The sequence below is a fragment of the Bos indicus x Bos taurus genome, chromosome 23 (genome assembly GCF_003369695.1).
Source record: "Bos indicus x Bos taurus breed Angus x Brahman F1 hybrid chromosome 23, Bos_hybrid_MaternalHap_v2.0, whole genome shotgun sequence".
Taxonomy (NCBI): Eukaryota; Metazoa; Chordata; class Mammalia; order Artiodactyla; family Bovidae; genus Bos; species Bos indicus x Bos taurus.
Genome location: NC_040098.1, coordinates 7,076,471 through 7,096,579, shown reverse-complemented (window position 1 = coordinate 7,096,579; position 20,109 = coordinate 7,076,471). Strand labels below are relative to the sequence as shown.

Here is a 20,109-nt window from a genome sequence, read left to right as displayed (position 1 = left end):
CTTTTTACATAACATTTACATTGCATTAGGTATTGTAAGTAACCTAGAGATGGTTTAAAGTATATAAGAGTATGTGTGCAGGTTATACACAAATATTATGCCATTTTATATAAAAGACTTGTCCAAAAAGCCCCACAATGTGAGAGTTGTGAGTTAAGTTTTATTTCGGGCAAAATAAGGACCATAGCCCAGGAGACAGCCTCTCAGATAGCTCTGAGAAACTGCTTGTAAGAGATGAGGAGGAGGTCTATATACATATGGTTTGGGTGAAGGGAGAGTACATGCAATCAAATACACGTTTTTGCAGAAGGTTGCTGCTAGTTTTGTGGAGGTAACAGCTAGTCATGAGGAGCAGATGTCTCCATTAAAGATTTTAGTGCTTTTCTAGATATGAGAAGATGCAAAAATTTAAGCTCATAAAATCTCCTGAAAATATTTAGTTATCTAAAGGTCTGTTCTGCCAGTTTTCCAGAACACAGGGTACCTCGTTCCTGATCTCACCCCTGAACTCTTTTCAGGTGTGTTGAATCTCAGAGACTGCAGCGGCTAGTGACTTCATCCTTTTAGAGGCAGATGTGCTAAGCGTAGTTGCTCAGTCATGCCTGACTCTTTGTGACCCCATGGCCTGTAGCCCACCAGGCTCCTCTGTTCATGATATTCTCCAGGCAAGAATACTGGAGTGGGTTGCCATGTTGGAAAGTGTCAATTTTTAGTTGGCAGACTTGAGCAACTATGGATTTTGGTGCAGAGGAGAGGGGTCCCGTGGAACCAGTCCCCTACAGACATCAAGGGATAACTCTGATTATTATGGGCAAGTATATAGCATCGGAGAAGGAAATGGCAACCCACTCCAGTGTTCTTGCCTGGAGAATCCCAGGGACGGGGGAGCCTGGTGGGCTGCCGTCTATGGGGTCGCACAGAGTCAGACAGGACTGAAGCGACTTAGCAGGAGCAGGAGCATATAGCATACATTTAAACATTTTGAGACACATGAAGCAGAAAACATGACAATAACCAAGGGAAAAGGCTATCAATAGAAGCAACAGATGTAATAACCATTGTAAAAAATATTTAAAAATATAAAGGAAAAGATGGAGAATTTCATTGAATGGTTTCAGTATACAAAATAAAAGAGTTTTTGTACATATGAATGCAATGTCTGAAATTAAGAACTCAATGTATGGGTTAAATAGCATGCAAAATTAGATATCTTTAAAAAATGCAATAAAATATATCCAAGTTGCAGTACACAGAGGAAAATATAATGGAAAATCCAAAACACTAGTAAGAGATGGGTGGGACACATTCAGACTTTTGTTTGTTTTCATTGGAATATAGTTGCTTTACAATGTTGGGTTAGTTTTGCTATACAATGAAGTAAATCATACATATATCATACATATGTCCCCACCCTCTTAGACCTCCTTCTCACCGCCCCATCCCACCCCTCTAGGTCATCACAGAGCACAGACCTGAGCTCCCTGTGCTGTGCAGCAGCTCCCCACCATTTTACACGTGGTAGAGTACATATGGAAATCCAGGCTCCCAGTTTATCCCATCCCACTTCCTTGCCCCGCCTCATGTCCACCTGTCTGCTCTCTGCATCTGCATGTCTATCTCACCCTGCAAATAGGTTCCTCTGCACCAGTTTCCTAGATTCCACATATATGTGTTAATATATGATATTTGTTTTTCTCTTCCTGACTTAATTCACTATATATATAACTATATTCTCAGAAGGATAAGAGAGAGAGGATGAGGCAGTATCAAAATCTGAAGAACTGATGGTCAAAAGTTTTCCAAAACTGAGAGACATCAACCTAAGTTCAGGAAGCTCAATAAACTCCAAGTAAGCAAAACTAGAATTTTATTGTATATCCATTGACAACTTTCTTCAAAGAAGGCAAATAGGAAACACTTTCATTCAAACAAAAGCTAAAATAACACAGCATAAAATATATAAATAAAAGTCATAGAAAAAAGAGAAAAACAAACCTACAATTTGGTTGCCTATTCCAGGATGTCTTACTTATAATTTTATACAGAAAACAGCTAAAATATAGGTAAAGATATAGAAGATTTTTAAAAAAGCTATTAGCTAGCTTAAAATTCATACAACACTAGACACAAATATTAATGGACAGTTTCTTGTGCATATGGAATGTTTCCCAAAGTTGACCATATGCTGGTTATAGGGCAAGTTCAACAAATTTAAAGCATTAAATTTTACAGAGTGTGATATGGAAAAACTTGTGTTAGTTAGCTAAAGCAGTACTGAATTTAATAGGAAATGCATGTATTTGAAAAATAAAAGGTTAAAATCAGTACATATATTAAAACAGGAAAAGCTGAAAATAGCAATTTAATAATCTAGATAAAGAACTCAAACCTCAAAAACAAACAAACAAACAAAAAATAGAAGGAAGGGAATTAAAAGGAAAAGGGCAGAAATCAATGAAAAAAGTGGACATACAATAGAGAATATCAAGAGAGCGAAGATTTGATTCTTTGATAAGATTAAATTCCTAGGAAAGCTTGCAAAGAAACCAAGAGAGAGAAAAAAAATCACCACAGAAATAAAAAAGGAAGGCTGTCTTCAGTTCGGTAGATATTGTTGTTGTTGTTATTCACTCATTAACCCATGTCTAACTCTTTGCAACCCCATAGACTGCAGCATGCCAGGCCTCCCTGTTCCTCACTATCTCCCAGAGTTTGCTCAAGTTCATGTCCACTGGGTCAGTGATATTATCCAACCATCTCATCCTCTGCTGCCCTCCTCTTCTTTTCTCTTTAATCTTTCCCAGCATCAGGGTCTTTTCCAATGAGTCAGCTCTTCACATCAGGTTGCCAAAGTACTGGGCTTCAGCTTCAGCATCAGTCCTTCCAATGAATATTCAGGATTGATTTCTTTTAGGATTGACTGATTTGATCTCCTTACAGTCCAAGGGACTTTCAAAGGCCTTCTCCAGCACCACAATTCGAAAGCATCATTCTCTGGCACTCAGCCTTCTTTATGGTCTAATTCTCACGACTGTACATGACTACTGGAAAGACCGTAGCTTTGACTATATGGACCTTTGTCGGCAAAGTGATGCCTTTGCTTTTTAATACAGTCTAGGTTTGTCATAGCTTTCCTTCCAAGGAGCAAGCATCTTTAAATTTCATGGCTGCACTCATCATCCACAGTGATTTTGGAGCCCAAGAAGAGAGAATCTGTCACTGCTTCCACGTTTTCCCTTTCCGTTTGCCATTAAGTGACAGGACTGGATACCATGATCTTAATTTTTTGGATGTTGAATTTTAAGCAAGCTTTTTCACTCTCCTTTTTCATGATTATTGAGGCTCTAAGATGCTATGCAAACATCATGCCACTATATTGAAAATATAGATGAAATGGATAAATTCATTGGAAAACAAAGCATCAAAACTCATACAAGGTGAGAATAGAAAATCTAGCTATAATACAGTTTGAAAAGCTGACTGTATTAAAAAGAAACTCTTACCAAAAGCACCAGTCTCTAATCACTTCACTGGTAAATTCTTCCAAACATTTAAAGAACAAATAAAATCAATTTTATACCAGTATACCTTAGGAAAATAGAGAGCAGTTCCTGACTCATTTTACAAATCAGCATAACACCAATACCAAAACTTGACAGAGACAACTCAAGAAAGGAAAACTACAGGTCAATATCTCTTATGAATACAAAATTCTAAACAAAATATCACAGCTGTAAAATGTAAAAAGGGCAAATATTATAATCAAATGAGGTTTATAGCAGGAGTGTGAAGTTGGTTTTAAATGTAAAATCAATAAATACAGTTCATCACATTGCCAGACTAAAGATGGAAAAAAAATGCTTATCTTAATTGGGGTGTGTGTGTGTGTGTGTGTGTGTGTGTGTGTGTTTGTGTGTGAGTTACTCAGTCATGTCCAACTCTTTGCAACCCTATGGACTGTAGCCTGTCAGGCTCCTCTGTCCATGGAGTTTTCCCCCAGGCAAGAATACTGGACTGGGTTGCCATTTCCTTCTCCAGGGGATCTTTGCAACCTAGGGACTGAACCCAGATCTCCTGCACTGCAGGCAGATTCTTTACTGTTTGGGCCACCAGGGAAGCCTCATCTTATCTGGTGCCGAAATGTAATAATAACTGCTTTTTGCCACCTGCCCTCTCATAGATACTCTCATACATCCTCTCCAAACATAGCTGCAAGATCATTAGAGCAACAGTTTCCAATTTCTAGATTCTCTTTCAAAGGGCTCACATGATTAGCTTAGGCAGAATAATCTCCCTTTTAATTAATTCACAGCCAATTGATTGGGGATTTGATCACATCTTCAAAACTTATTCAACTTTGTGAGACAACATGATCTAATAACAGGTGTGACATCCCATTATATCCTCAGGTCCTTTCCACAATCAAGTGAGAGGATTATATGGGGCAACCACACCAGGGAGCAGGAGTGTAGCTGTCATTGTAGAATTCTGCCAACCTCAGATGTCATTTATGATTTAAAAACCTCAGCAAATTAAGAAAAGAACCTACCTTCCCTAGACTTATAAAGTCTACTCTCAAAAACCCAGTAGCTAACATCATAATTAATAGTCAAATGCTGAACATTTCCCCCTTATCACTGAAAAGTAAAACATTTATTGTCATTTTTGTTAACATTTTATTGAAGGTTCCATATAGTGTAGTAAAACAAACAAACAAACAAGCAAGCAAAAAATAAACAAAAAATAAAGGCAGAGTGTGGAAAGAAATACAACTGAAGTTATTTGCAAATGACATGGTTATGTGTATAGAAAATTTAAAAATACATATAGAAATAAATTGTTAGAAACAGCATATTTGGCAAGCTTTCTTGATATTCAGTTCAGTTCAGTTGCTCAGTCATGTCTGACAAAGGATTAATCTTCAAAATATACAAGTAGCTCATACAACTCAATACCAGAAAAACAAACAATCCAGTCAAAAAGTGGGAAAAAGACCTAAAGAGGCATTCTCCTAAGAAGACATACAGATAGGTAGTAAGCACAGGAAAAGATGCTCAACATCACTCATTATTCAGTTCAGTTCAGTTCAGTCGCTCAGTTGTGTCTGAGTCTTCGCGACTCCATGGACCACAGCACGCCAGGCCTCCCTGTCCATCACCAACTCCTGGAGTTTACTCAAACTCATCTCCATTGAGTCGGTGATGCCATCCAACCATCTCATCCTCTGTTGTCCCCTTCTGCTCCTGCCTTCAATCTTTCCAACCATCAGGGTCTTTTCAAATGAGTCAGCTCTTTGCATCAGGTGGCCAAAGTATTGGAATGTCAGCTTCAACATCAGTTGCATTAGGTCAATGTAAAATACAAATTGTAGTTCTATATAGTAGTGAGAAGCAATGGGAAATTAAAAATAAACATAACCTAAAATGATGTAATTATTTAAAAACTGAGAGAATGTTTCAATGAAAAAATGTGCAAGATTTTTAGTGTTGGGAGAAATTAAAGAAGACCTAGCTAAAAGGAGAATTATAGTGTATTAATGACCCAAAACCTCTAGATTAGCATTCCCAACTTGATTTATTAATTTACTAACATTCTAATCTAAGAATTAGAGATTTATTTATTTATGCTTTTGGAAGACAGAGGATCATATTGAAATAATGATTCTAAATTTTAAATGGTGATATAAAAAACCTACAGTCCCAAGATAGCCACAGTAAAGAAGAACAAAGCTGGAGGATGTACGCTACCAGGTGTCAAGAATTCATATACATCTACAGCAATTAAGACATTTTATTACTGGCAAATTGAATACAGAAGCACATTAAAAAAATCATTCTCAATGATCATGATTTATACCTGGTATGCAAGGATATTTTAAAATATACAAGCTAATCAATATGAAATATCCATTAATAGAATGACATATATATTATCAGTGAGGTACATTTTTTCTACAGTTAATTTGTTTAGTTTACATCATGAACAAATACAGAATTTGTCAAATGTTTTTTTCTGAATCTATTAAGATTACTATATATAGTAATATTAATGATATATACTGTTGTTCAGTTGCGAAGTCATGTCTGACTCTCTGCTACCCCATGGACTCCAGCCTGCCAGGCTTCCCTGTCCTTCACTATCTCCCTGAATGTGTTCAAACTCATGTCCATTGAGTCAGTGATGCCAGCCAACCATCTCATCCTCTGTTGCTCCTTTCTCCTCTGTTCAAACTCATGTCCATCCAGTTGGTGATGCCATCTCATCCTACGTTGTCCCTTTCTCTTTCTTCCTTCAATCTTTCCCAGAATCAGGGTCTTTTCAAATAAGTAAGTTTTTTTTTTTTTCTTCGCATCAGGTGGCCAAAGTATTGGAGTTTCAGTTTCAGCATTAGTCCTTCCAATAAATATTCAGGACTGATTTTCTTTAGGATTGACTGGTTTCATCTTGCAGTCCAAGGGGCTCTCAAGCATCTTCTCCAACAAACAACACAGTTCAAAAGCATCAATTCTTCAGTACTCAGCTGACTTTATGGTCCAAATCTCATATCCATACGTGACTACTGGAAAAAACAGGGCTTTGACTAGACAGACCTTTGTTAGCAAAGTGATGTCTCTGCTTTTTAATATCTGTCTAGGTTGGTCAGAGATTTTCTTCCAAAAGCAAACGTCTTTTAATTTCATGGCTGCAGTCACCATCTGCAGTGAATTTGGAGCTCCAGAAAATAAAGTCTGCCACTCCGTCCATTGTTTCCCCATCTATTTGCCATGAAGTTATGGGACCTGATGCCATGATCTTCTTTTTTTGAATGTTCAGTTTTAAGCTAGCTTTTTCACTCTCCTCTTTCACTTTCATGAAGAGGTTCTTCAATTCCTCTTCACTTTCTGCCATAAGGATGGTGACATCTGCATATATGAAGTTATTGATATTTATCCTGGCAATCATGATTCCAGCTTGTGCTTCATCCAGTCCAGCATTTCGCATGATGTACTCTGCATATAAGTTAAATAAGCAGGGTGACATACTCCTTTCCCAATTTGGAACCAAATCGTTGTTATATGCCTGGTTCTACCTGTTACTTCTTGACCTGTGTACAGATTTCTCAGGAGGCAGGTAAGGTGGTCTGGTAGTCCCATCTCTTTAAGAATTTCCAGTTTGTTGTGATCTACACAGTAAAAGGCTTTGGTGTAGTCAATAAAGCAGGAGCAGATGTTTTTCTGGAATGCTCTCACTTTTTTGATGATCCAAAAGATGTTGGCAATTTGATCTCTGGTTCCTCTGCCTTTTTGACATCCAGCTTGAACATCTGGAAGTTCTCAGTTCACATTTTGTTGAAGCCTGGCTTGGAGAATTTTGAGCATTCCTTTGCTAGTGTGTGAGATGAGTGCAATTATGCATTTGTTTGAACACTTTTTGGCATTTCCTTTCTTTGGGATTGGAATGAAAAGTGACATTTTTCAGTCCTGTGGGCACTGCTGAGTTTTCCAAATGTGTTGGCATATTTAGTGCAACACTTTCACAGTGTCATCTTTTAAGAGTTGAAAATAGCTCAACTGGAATTCCTTCACCTCCACTAGTTTTGTTTGTAGTGATAATCCCTAAGGCCCTCTTGATTTCAGACTCCAGGATGTCTGGCTCTAGGTGAGTGAGCACACCATCGTTATTATCTGGGTCTGGGTATACTTCTTCTGTGTATTCTTGCCGCCTCTTCTTAATATCTTGTACTTCTGTTAGGTCCATACCATTTCTGTCTTTTATTGTGCCCATCTTTGCATGAAATGTTCCCTTGGCATGTCTGATTTTCTTGAAGAGATCTCTAGTCTTTCCCATTTTATGGTTTTTCTCTATTTCTTTGCATTGATCGCTGAGTAAGTCTTACTTATCTCTCCTTGCTATTCTTTGGGACTCTGCATTCAGATGGGCATATCTTTCCTTTTCTCCTTTGCCTTTAGCCTCTCTTCTTTTCTCAGCTATTTGTAAGGCCTCCTCAGGCAACCATTTAGCTTTTTACATTCCTTTTTCTTGGGGATGGTCTTGATCACTGCCTCCTGTACAATGTCACAAACCTCCATCCATAGTTTTTCAGGCACTTTGTCTATCAGGGCTGCTAGTTAGGGCCTGACAAACATGGTCCATTGGAGAAGGAAATGGCAAACCACTTCAGCATTCTTGCCTTGATAACCCCATGAACAGTCAGTCAGCCAGTCAGTTCAGTCATTCAGTCGTGTCCGATTCTTTGTGACCCCATGAACTGCAGCATGCCAGGCCTCCCTGTTCATCACCAACTCCCGGAGTCCACCCAAACTCATGTCCATCGAATCAGTGATGCCATCCAACCATCTCATCCTCTGTCATCCCCTTCTCCTCCTGCTCCCAATCCCTCCCAGCATCAGTGTCTTTTCTAATGAGTCAGCTCTTCACATCAGATGGCCAAAGTATTGGAATTTCAGCTTCAACATCAGTCCTTCCAATGAACACCTAGGACTGATCTCCTTTAGGATGGACTGGTTGGATCTCCTTGCAGTCCAAGGGACTCTCAAGAGTCTTCTCCAACACCACAGTTCAAAAGCATCAATTTTTCGGGGCTCAGCTTTCTTTGTAGTCCAACTCTCACATCCATACATGACCACTGGAAAAACCATAGCCTTGACTAGATAGACCTTTGTTGGCAAAGTAATGTCTCTGCTTTTGAATATGCTTTCTAGGTTGTCATAACTTTCCTCCCAAGGGGTAAGCGTCTTTTAATTTCATGGCTGCAATCACCTTCTGCAGTGATTTAGGAACCCAGAAAAATAAAGTCAGCCACTGTTTTCACTGTTTCCCCATCTATTTGCCATGAAGTGATGGGACCAGGTGCCATGGTCTTAGTTTTCTGAATGTTGAGCTTTAAGTGAAAATTTTCACTCTCCTCTTTCACTTTCATCAAGAGGCTCTTTAGTTCTTCTTCACTTTCTGCCATAAGGGTGGTGTCATCTGCATATCTGAGGTTGTTGATATTTCAGCCCAGCATTTCTAATGAACAGTACTTTTGTACAAAAAGATATGACACTGAAAGATAAACCCCTAGGTTGGTAGGTGTCCAATATGCTACTGGGAGTTTTCCCTCATGGCTCAGATGGTAAACAATCTGCCTGCAATGCTGGAGACCCAGGTTCAATCTCTGGGTTGGGAAGATCTCCTGGAGAAGGGAATGGCAACCCACTCCAGTACCCTTGCCTGGAGAATTCCAAAGACAGAGGAGCCTGGTGGGCTACAGTCCATGGGGTCGCAAAGTGCTGGACATGATTGAGCGACTAAGACAGACATACACGTGCTACAGGGGAAGAGCAGAGAAATAACCCAAGAAAGAATGAAGGGGTTGAGCCAAAGGAGAAACGGCCTCTAATTGTGGTTGTATTTGGTGGTGAAAGTAAATTCCGATGCTGTAAAGAAAAATATATGTTATATATTATATACAAGATATATATGTATATTATCAGTATGTGTATATATATTGTATGTACTGATAATATACAGCCTTAATGCACTCCTTTCCCAATTTGGAAGCAAATATATATGTCACATATATGTTATTAAGTATAATGTTATCAGTATATGTATTAATTATGCTATATATTATACACATTAATTATGCTATATATTATGCTATAATATATAATATAGCATAATATATATTACATATGTATGTATATATACATGTATGTTATTATTTACTGCTAATATTTCATATATATATACACACACATATATAGACATGTGTATGTATATATAGCAACCTAGATGTCCAACGTCAGATGAATGGATAAGGAAGCTGTGCTATATATACTGAGCCACAAGGGAAGCCCAAGAATACTAGAGTGAGTGGCCTTTCCTTCTCCAGCAGATCTTCGCAACCCAGGAATCGAACTGGGGTGCCCCGCATTGCAGGCAGATTCTTCACCAACTGAGCTATAAGGGAAGCCCTCATATACACAATGAAATATTACTCAGGTATAAAAAGGAGCACACATATATATATGAAATATTATCAGTAAATATATATGTCACATATATGTTATTAAGTTTAATATATTATGTTATTATAATATATTATGTTATTAAGTATAATATATTATGTTACATATAATATATATGTAACATACACATTACATATAATATATATGTTATTAAGTATATATATTAATTATGCTATATATTATACACATTAATTATGCTATATATTATGCTATAATATATATTATACATACATATATAATATATAGCATAATATACATTATATATGTATGTATATATATACACACATATATGTATACATATACATATATATACACATATATGTGTACATGTATGTTATTATTTACTGATAATATTTCATATATATATATACACACACATATATAGACATGTGTATATATATAGCAACCTAGATGTCCAACGTCAGATGAATGGATAAGGAAGCTGTGCTACATAAACTGAGCCACAAGGGAAGCCCAAGAATACTAGAGTGGGTGGCCTTTCCTTCTCCGGCGGATCTTCCCAACCCAGGAATCGAACTAGGGTGTCCTGCATCGCAGGCAGATTCTTCACCAACTGAGCTATCAGGGAAGCCCTCATATACACAATGAAATATTACTCAGGTATAAAAAGGAGCACACATATATATATGAAATATTATCAGTAAATATATATGTCACATATATGTTATTAAGTATAATGTTACCAGTATATATATTAATTATGCTATATATTATATACAGGATATATATATATATATATTATAGAATCCTTCAACTTCAGCTTCTTCAGCATTATTGGTTGTGTCATAGACTTGGATTACTATGATACTGAATGGTTTGCCTTGGAAATGAACCAAGATCAATCTTTCATTTTTGAGATTGTAACCAAGGACTCTTGTTGACTATGAGGGCTACTCCATTCCTTCCAAGGGATTCTTGCCCACAATAGTAGATATAATGGTCATCTGAATTAAATTTACTGATTCCCGTCCATTTTAGTTTACGGATTCATAAAATGTCAGTGTTCACTCCTCTTGCAATTTCCTGTTTGACCACATCCAATTTATCTTGATTCATGGACCTAACTTTCCATGTTTCTGTGCATATATATTTACTGATAATATTTCATATATATATATACACACATATATAGACACGTATATATATATTTCCACTGGACATGGGACAATGTATTGCTTCCATGTCCAGTGGAAATATGTATATATATATATACATACACACACACTTAATGGTTTCAGGTTGAAATCTTTTCCTCTAAGTTGAGAAACAAGACAATGGTGCTCCTTCTCACCACACCTATTCAGCATAGGCCTAGATGTCTGTTGTTTGAATCTGTGTCTCCTTTTCTGCCCTTCATGTAGAATGGTCGTTACCATCTTTCTAAATTCCATATATATATCCATAATATACAGTATTTGTCTTTCTCTTTCTGACTTACTTCATTCTATATAATAGGCTCCAGGTTCATCCACCTCATTAGAACTGACTCAGATGTGTTCCTTTTTACACACAATATTGTAAATAATTATCCTCTAGTTAAAATAAATAAATTCATTTAAAAGAAACAAGCATAGTACTGGAAGTCCTTTCCAGGGCCATCTGGCAAAAAAAAGAAATAAAAGTCATCAGAGTTGGAAAGAAAGAAGTAAAATTACCTTTTTTGTAGATACGCGATTCTATATACAGGCAGCTGTATCTCACTGCACTTCACTTTATGGCACTTTTCAGCTTTTTTCTTTTTTTAATCAATGGAAGATTTATGGCAGTAGGATGTATTGAGCAACCTGTAGGCACCATTTTTCCAGCAGCATTTCCTCACTTTGTGTCTCTATGTTACATTTTGGTAATGCTTGCAATATTTTAAACCGTCTACCAGCAAAAATATTTCAACTTGCAAAATAATCACATGATGGTTAGCATTTTTTAGCAATAAAGTATTCTTGAAGTATGCACATTATTTTTTTACATAATGCTACTTACACTTACTAGACTACAGTATAGTATAAATATAACTTTATATGCACTGGGAAACCAAAAATTTCATGTGACTCACTTTATTGCAATATTCATTTTATACCAGTGAACTGGAACTGAATCTGCAAAATCTCCAAGGTATACATGTTTGGAAAATCCTGAAGACTTCATCCCGAAGTTGTCAGATCAAATCAATTAATTTAGTAAAATTATAGGATAGCAAAACATACAAAAATCAGTAGCCTTTTTATAAACTAGCAACATATTATCAGAAAAAATAAAGAAAATAAGCAATCCCATGTACAATAGCATCAAAAAAAAAAAAAGGAGGCGAAAAACCTTTACTCTGAAAACTATAAGACATTGATGAAAGGTGTTTGTTTTACTTTTTAGTCACAAATAAGTGGAATTTTTATTAATTTTTCTCTTCTTAAATGAGAAGAATTAATATTATTAAAAATTTAATACTGCCAAGAAAACTGTAGATTCAAAGTAATCCCTATCAAGATTCCAATGGCATTTTTATAGATATAGAAAAACCATCCTAAAATTTATATGGAAACAAAAAGAGTAGACGAAACAATCCTGCAAAAGAACAAAGCAATAAATATCATCTTACCTGATTTCAAGCTATACTATAAATTAATAGTAATCAAAACAATATGATTCTGGCATAAAAACAGATTAATGGAACAGAATTGAGAGCTTGGAAATAAAGGTGAAAAGGAAGTTTCTTTTAATCAGAAAGCCAGTAACTTGGGGAGAAGTGGACTTATGCCCCCCAAAAAACAAGTCTGAAGATTCTACTCCATCACAAAAATTTTAAAGGGAAAAGGGGAATGATCTCATTTAATCACTGGGGTGGGGGTCAGAGTCCTCACTGTCCCCCATGCCTTCAGCCTTGTCAACTTCTTGTGGTCTCTCTTTAGTCGCTATCTTTACACAGTTCGTTCCTGAGATTACTGAAGAGGAAGCTAGGGAAGAGGTCTGGTCACCTGCTGGTTACTTAATCTTCATTTCTACTTCTTTGATTTATGGGAAGAACCAACAGGTTGGACACAGTAGTGTGCGATCAAAAGATTTGAAAAGTGTGCTTAGGTTGAGATGAGCAGAGCATGAGGAGGCCCTGATTTAAGTTTAATTAAAATATACCTTCGCTAACATGGCAAAAGAAGGGGTTTCCTGCTGAGGACAGTTTTCTGCAAAGGGCTGCTTACTTCCCTGCATTTTTTTCCAGCCTTTTTAAACTTACCCATCTCAGTTCATAGAGAATAATGTAATCAAAATGTAAATTTGTCCACCTGTTTTCCTGCTGGAAGTAACAACGGCTTGTATCATTTTCACCATTATTTTCTCTGCATGGGTTTCCTTTCCTTCTCTTCTGGCCTCATAACCTACCAACCTGCTTTTGTTTTATGATCAATGACAACTTTCTTGCTTTATTTCAATGCTTCATGCTTTTATATTTATGTTTTTTACTGTTTCCCTTTACCTGAATCTCTCTTCCTCCTTTTTTTTCTGGTTAATTGACTCCCAGGCTTTAATAAGCATTTTGGGTGGTACTTCCTCCATGACAACCTCCCTGAACCATTCAGATGAATGAGATGCTTCTCTATGCACATATTCCTACCTTAGTACTTGCCTTATGTTGATCATCTCTCCTTAGACTGTAAGCTCCCTGAACACGGGATATTTTTTTATCGTGGACCAATCACATAGCAGACCCTCTGTAACTGGAGTTTTATGTCATCTAATGTGGCACCTCAAACCCTCATGTATATGTTACAATTGTACTCTGGGGGATTCAGCAATTCTGCTTATTGAACATGAGGCTACATGCCTATGAATGTAATTAATGACTAACATGATTGTTTTGTTCTTATTTAGAAAATACGCAGGTTCTTAATAATCGCAGTCTATAATAAGTCAAAAATAAGTCAAAGGCATATAAAGTGACACAGGAATCCCTTGTAACATTACAGACTGGATTAAAAATATCCAAACATGGTACTCAGTATTTCTCTCTCTCTCTCTCTCTTTTTTTTTTTTTTGGTTTTTCTACAGATTGCTGCAAATTCCTGGGGAAAGTCCTGGGGAGAGAATGGCTATTTTAGGATTCTTCGTGGAGTAAATGAGTCTGACATTGAAAAGTTGATTATCGCAGCTTGGGGCCAGCTGACAAGTGCAGATGAACCATAGCATATCATTAAATTTCCATCAGGCCAAGCATTCAAGTCACCCTTTAAATTGGAATTAAGCCATGTGAGGTTCTCTGTGACAGTGCAATCTTTGCCTTGTCACCTTGTTATCACAACCTTCTTGTTTTCTTGTTTCACCCCAGGCCCTAAGCTCCCATTTCCTTTATGTCACCGAATATGTAAAACCACTAACAGAGGACTGCAGAGGGACTAAATGCCTTTTAAATTCCCTGGTAGTCTTCATTTCCCTTGCATGACAATGTTCCTTTTGACTTTGATCATTTGCAAACAGTGTGATGGCATTTGTTTTAAAAGTTCATAGCATTTGTTTGTGGAAATGATCTGGTCTCTGTCTTTGAACAATGAGGATGTCAGACAACAAAAAGCACTGAAAACACCAGTTTGCAATCATTTGCAATTTTTTTCCACCCAATAATGCTTTCTTAATTCCGACATTGCTTATGATTTGCTAAAAAGCAGTGGAAATATATTGTTTCTCTCAGTAAGCTGACATTTTGGTTCTTTTCATTCTTCTAAACTGAACTTGCAATCTAACTCAAAGGGAGAGTCACTATCATAGGAAAGAACTACTCTTTACCCTACAATGTAATTGCTTATGATGCGGGGAAGATGGTAAGTAACAAAAACACTTAGATGCTGGCAATGGAAGTACCGTCTTAATGTGTATGTAGGACACACACTCCTGTTTTTGGAAACCAGTGCACTTGGTGGAAAGTCTATTAAAATGAGCTGCAAAGCTGTATTGGGTGAGATCACATATTTACCCCCTGAAACAGCTCAGATGTCACAAATTTGCATCTGATTTCAGTTCTCAATAGTCAGAGAAACAAAAATAGCCTCCTCATCCTTGTTGGGAAAGGATGCAATCTTCTAATAATTCACTGACATCTTAAATGACAAATTAATAAATGAAGAAGCGAAGCTGATCTGTCAGTGAGCCTGGCAGATTATAATGCGATGGTGGGATACCCATGCCCTTCACTTCTGGGCCGTCTGTTGTCTGGATTTCCAGTGTAGAGCTCTTTTATGTGGTCGCACCCACAATACCCTGGCTAAATGAGCCAGATGTGTGGAAGATGTGAGAAAACAGAGTATGAAAATGTGAAGTGCTGCTGCAATGGTTGTTTTCTCCATTAATCTCTGCTGTGTTATCAGAAGAAGCATCTATTCACTTAGTTCTCCCCTAGAAACCATACAGGAGTCTCATTCACCTTGTTGTGGTTGGTTGATACATGTATGTGTATGTACATATGTGTAGGCACACACACATATATGTGTGTATGTACAAATGCTGCGCTGCTGCTGCTGCTAAGTCACTTCAGTCATGTCCGACTCTGTGCGACCCCAGAGATGGCAGCCCACCAGGCTCCCCCATCCCTGGGATTCTCCAGGCAAGAACACTGGAGTGGGTTGCCATTTCCTTCTCCAATGCAGGAAAGTGAAAAGTGAAAGTGAAGTCACTCAGTCGTGTCCAACTCCTAGCGACCCCATGGACTGCAGCCCACTAGGCTCCTCTGTCCATGGGGTTTTCCAGGCAAGAGTACTGGAGTGGGGTGCCATTGCCTTCTCCATGTACAAATATATATACATATATATATATACAATGTAATATATAATATTACTCAGCCAAAAAAAGAAATAATGCCAATTGCAGTAACAGATGTATTTAGAGATTATCATGTTAAGTGAAATAGATCAAATGCAGAAAGACAAATGTCATATGATATCATTTCTGTGTCAAAGCTAAATAAATTATTTAAATGAACTTATTTACAAAACAGAAACAGACATAGAGATATAGAAGACAAATTTATGGTTACCAAAGCACAAAGTTGAGGAAGGGATAAATTAGGAGGTTGGGATTAACAGATACATACTGCTGTATATAAAACAGATAAATAACAAGGACCTAATGTATAGCACACAGAAGTATATTCAATATCTTGTAATAAACTATAATAATCAAAAATTTCTCATTCTTTTAACTTTAAAGAGCATATTTGGTTCTATTTATTATCTGAAGTCCCTGAGTTGGCCTTCAGAAAATAGTGATTGGCATCTTCCTTTGCCCACTAAGCAGTAAGTAGCTGTTTGTGAAATAGATTTGACTGCTGGCTAGACAGTGTCCTCCTATGCTGTGATTTTTCTTGGCCTGTTGGTGTGCCCTTCTCACCTTGGCCTGGACTGAGCAATGAGAAGGACCACACATTTGGTCCATGTGACTTCAGCATTCCAGTCTCTGTTTACACATATGAGGTCTCATTATTTTGTGTTTAGAGCATAGGAGGGAAGAATCATCCTATGATCACATAACAGTAAGTCTCAGATTGGGTGACACTGAGAGTACTCAGACCTGGTTTTCTTCCTGTTCAATCCAAGGTATGTGCCACTTATGTGCTGTTCATGGGTTTCAGTTGAAATCCAGAACTTTGTCTAGCTTTTCCTGGAAAAAACAGGAAATAGTCCCAAGATAGCACATTGAATTACAGCCTGGCTGCTCCATCCTGTTGAATCATGCTTCTTTTTCAAGTGTTGTTAGGAAACATACATAAGAAAGAAATAGAGAAGATCTGGAAGATAAGACTCATGTCCTTTCAGGGTTCACCATGTTTGAGTCCCACCTCTTTGTCTTCTAAACAAGAAAATGGTTTCTCCAGGTTTTTAAAATTCATATTCATGAATTCTCTCTAAATCCCCAAATGGAATTGTTAGTTGATATTCTACCCGAAAAAAAGGAAATGTCTCTAAGTGTTTGCAATAAGAGGAATAAAGTGAAAAGACTTGGTTGTGTAGGTGATGGAGGAGCAGAGAGGGGAGTAAAGTATGCTGAGTCAGTCCAGGGACAAGCTGCAGGAGGAGGCTATCAGAACCCCTAGATGGAGGGCTCAAGGTGAAGGAGGGGGTGACTGGGATCTGGGGACAGGTGTTTTCCTGCTGGTAGATGGGAGCAGGACTGACCTGTTTGGTGAAAGCTGGAGTTTTGAAAAGACAAAGTGTTGCCAAATGTGCCACCTAAAGTAGAAAGGTAGATAAATACTGAAGCTTCTACCTTGCTCAAACCTTCCAGACTCTCATCAGTGCCTCTCATTGGCTGATCCTGCTGAAAGACAATTGATACAGGAGGTGATGAAGTCAAGCTGTCATGGTTAAATTCCACCCTTTACCAGATACAAAGAATAGGATGAGGATAGGGGATAAATAATAGAAGAAACAGAAAATACATTTTTGTTTCATTCCATATAGATACTGCAAATTAAGAGTTCATGAAGGAACAATTTCTCACTGATTGATTACATTGGATCCCACCAAAAATGATACCCCACATCCAAAGGCGAAGTAGAAGCCCCAACAAGACAGTAGGAAGGGTGAAATCGCATTTAGAATCAAATCCCATACCCGCCAGAGATGCTCAGAGGGCTCAAACAAAACCTTGTATGTACCAGGACCCAGAGACCCCACAGAGACTAAGCCAGACCCGCCTTTGAGTGTCTCCTGAAGAGGCACGGGGGAGCAGTGGCCTGCTGCAGGGACAGGGGCTCTGGCTGCAGCAGATCTGAGACACGTGGTGTGCGGCATAAGCCCTCTTAGAGGAGATTGCCATTGGCCCCACCACAGAGCTGCTGGGCAGACGACCCATAAACTGCAGAATGATTATACCAAAGAAATTCTCACACTGTTAAGGAAGTGCTAGGACCCACAATGGATTTCCCAACCTGGGGATCTGGCAAGGGGACTAAGAACCCCCAGGGAATTTGACTTTGGAGGCCAGTGGAATTTACTTACAGAACTTCCACAGGACTCGGGAAACAGATTCTTGGAGGGCACAGACAAAGCCTTGTGTACACCAGGACCCAGGAGAAAGGAGCAGTGACCCCACAAAACACTGAGCCAGACTTGCCTGTGAGTGCCCAGGAGTCTCCTGCGGAGGCGTGGGAAGACAGTAGCCTGCTGCATGCCGAATACAACGGTGGGGGCATAAGCCCTTTTGAAGGAGGCCGCCATTACTGCCATTACCCCTACCATAGCTTTTACCCCTACCAGAGTTTGGCCTCAGGCCAAGCAACAGGAAGGGAACACAGCTCCACCCAACAAAAATTAGATTAAAGATTTACTGAGCATGGTCTTGCCCATCAGAAGAAGACCCAGTTTCCCCCACAGTCAGACTGTTGCATCAGGAAGCTTCCATAGGCCTCTAATCCATCAGAGGGCAGACAGAATGAAAAGGACAAGCACAGAAAACTAACCAAGCTGATCACATGGATCACAGCCTTATCTAACCCAGTGAAGCTAAGAATCATGCCATGTAGGGCCACTCAAGACAGACGGGTCATGGTGGAGAGTTCCGACAAAACGTGGTCCACTGGAGAAGGGAACGGCAACCACTTCAGTATTCTTCCCTTAAGAACCCCATGAACAGTATGAAAAGGCAAAAAGATATGACACTGAAAGATGAACTCCCCAGCTCAGTAGGTACCCAATATGCTACTGGAGAAGAGTAGAGAAATACCTCCAGAAAGAAGAGATGGAGTCAAAGCAAAAACAGTGCCCAGTTGTGGATGTGACTGATGATGGAGGTAAAGTCTGATGCTATAAAGAACAATACTTGCATATGAACCTGGAATGTTAGGAACATGAATCAAGGTAAATTGGAAGTGGTCAAAAAGGGGATGACAAGAGTGAATATCAGCATTTTAGGAATCAGTGAACTAAAATGGACTGGGATGGTTGAATTTAGTTCAGATGACCATTATATTTACTACTGTGGGCAAGAATCCTTTAGAAAAAATGGAGTAGCCCTCATAGTTAACAAAAGAGTCCAAAGTGCAATACTTGGGTGCAATCTCAAAAATGGCGGAATGGTATCTGTTCGTTTTCAAGGCAAATCATACAATACCACAGTAATACAAGTCTATGCCTCAAGCTCTAATCCCAAAGAAGCTGAAGTTTCATGGTTCTGTGATGGCCTACACCACCTGCTAGGACTAATAAAAAATATATATATATGTCTTTTTCATCATAGGGGACTGGAATGCAAAAGTCAAGAGATACCTGGAGTAACAGGCAAGTTTGGTTTTGGAGTACAAAATGAAGCAGGGCAAAGACTAACAGAGTTTTGCCAAGAGAATGTACTGGTCCTAGTAAACCCACTCTCCAACAACACAAGAGGCAACTCTACACATGGACATCATCAGATGTTCAATACTGAAATCAAACTGATTGTATTATTTGCAGCTGAAGATGGGGAAGCTCTATATAGTCAGCAAAAACAAGACTGGGAGCTGACTCTGGCTGACATGAGAGCTGACTCTCATGAACTTCCTATTGCAAAATTCAGACTTAAATTGGAGAAAGTAGGGAAAACCACTAGACCATTCAAACTGAAAGTGAGAGTTGCTCAGTTGTGTCTGACTCTTTGCAACCCATTGGACTATACAATCCATGGAACTTTCCAGGCCAGAATACTGGAGTGGGTAGCTGTTCCTTTCTCCAGGGGATCTTCATAACCCAACAACCAAACCCATGTCTCCTGCATTGCAGGTGGATTCTTTATGAGCTGAGCCACCACAGAAGCCCAAGAATACTGGAGTGGGTAGCCTATCCCTTCTTCGGGGGATCTTTCTGACCCAGGAGTCAAACCAGGGTCTCCTGTATTGGAGGCAAATTCTTCATCAACTGAGCTACCAGGGAAGTCAGACATTTCAGGTATGACCTAAATCAAATCCCTTATGACTATACAGTGGAAATGACAAATAGATTAAAGGGATTAGATCTGATAGACAGAGTGCCTGAAGAACTGTGGACGGAGGTTCATGACATTATACAGGACGTGGTGATCAAAACCATCTTCAAGGGAAAAAAAATGCAAAAAGGCAAAATGGTTG

The 20,109-nt window shown here is 38.5% G+C and overlaps 1 protein-coding gene across 4 annotated transcripts in view; it reads left to right on the top strand.

The window, feature by feature from the left end:
• Window positions 1-14,967, top strand: part of TINAG (tubulointerstitial nephritis antigen) — a 105,743-nt gene extending 90,776 nt beyond the window's left edge. For 3 of the 4 annotated variants that reach the window (XM_027524998.1, XM_027524997.1, XM_027524995.1), the window contains exon 11: window positions 14,073-14,967. In XM_027524998.1, coding sequence (XP_027380799.1) covers window positions 14,073-14,207 — 135 coding nt within the window. In that variant the 3' untranslated portion in view covers window positions 14,208-14,967. The remainder of the gene's footprint in view (window positions 1-14,072) is intronic. The other variant, XM_027524996.1, reaches the window with a different exon arrangement.
• Window positions 14,968-20,109: the final 5,142 nt, after the last annotated feature.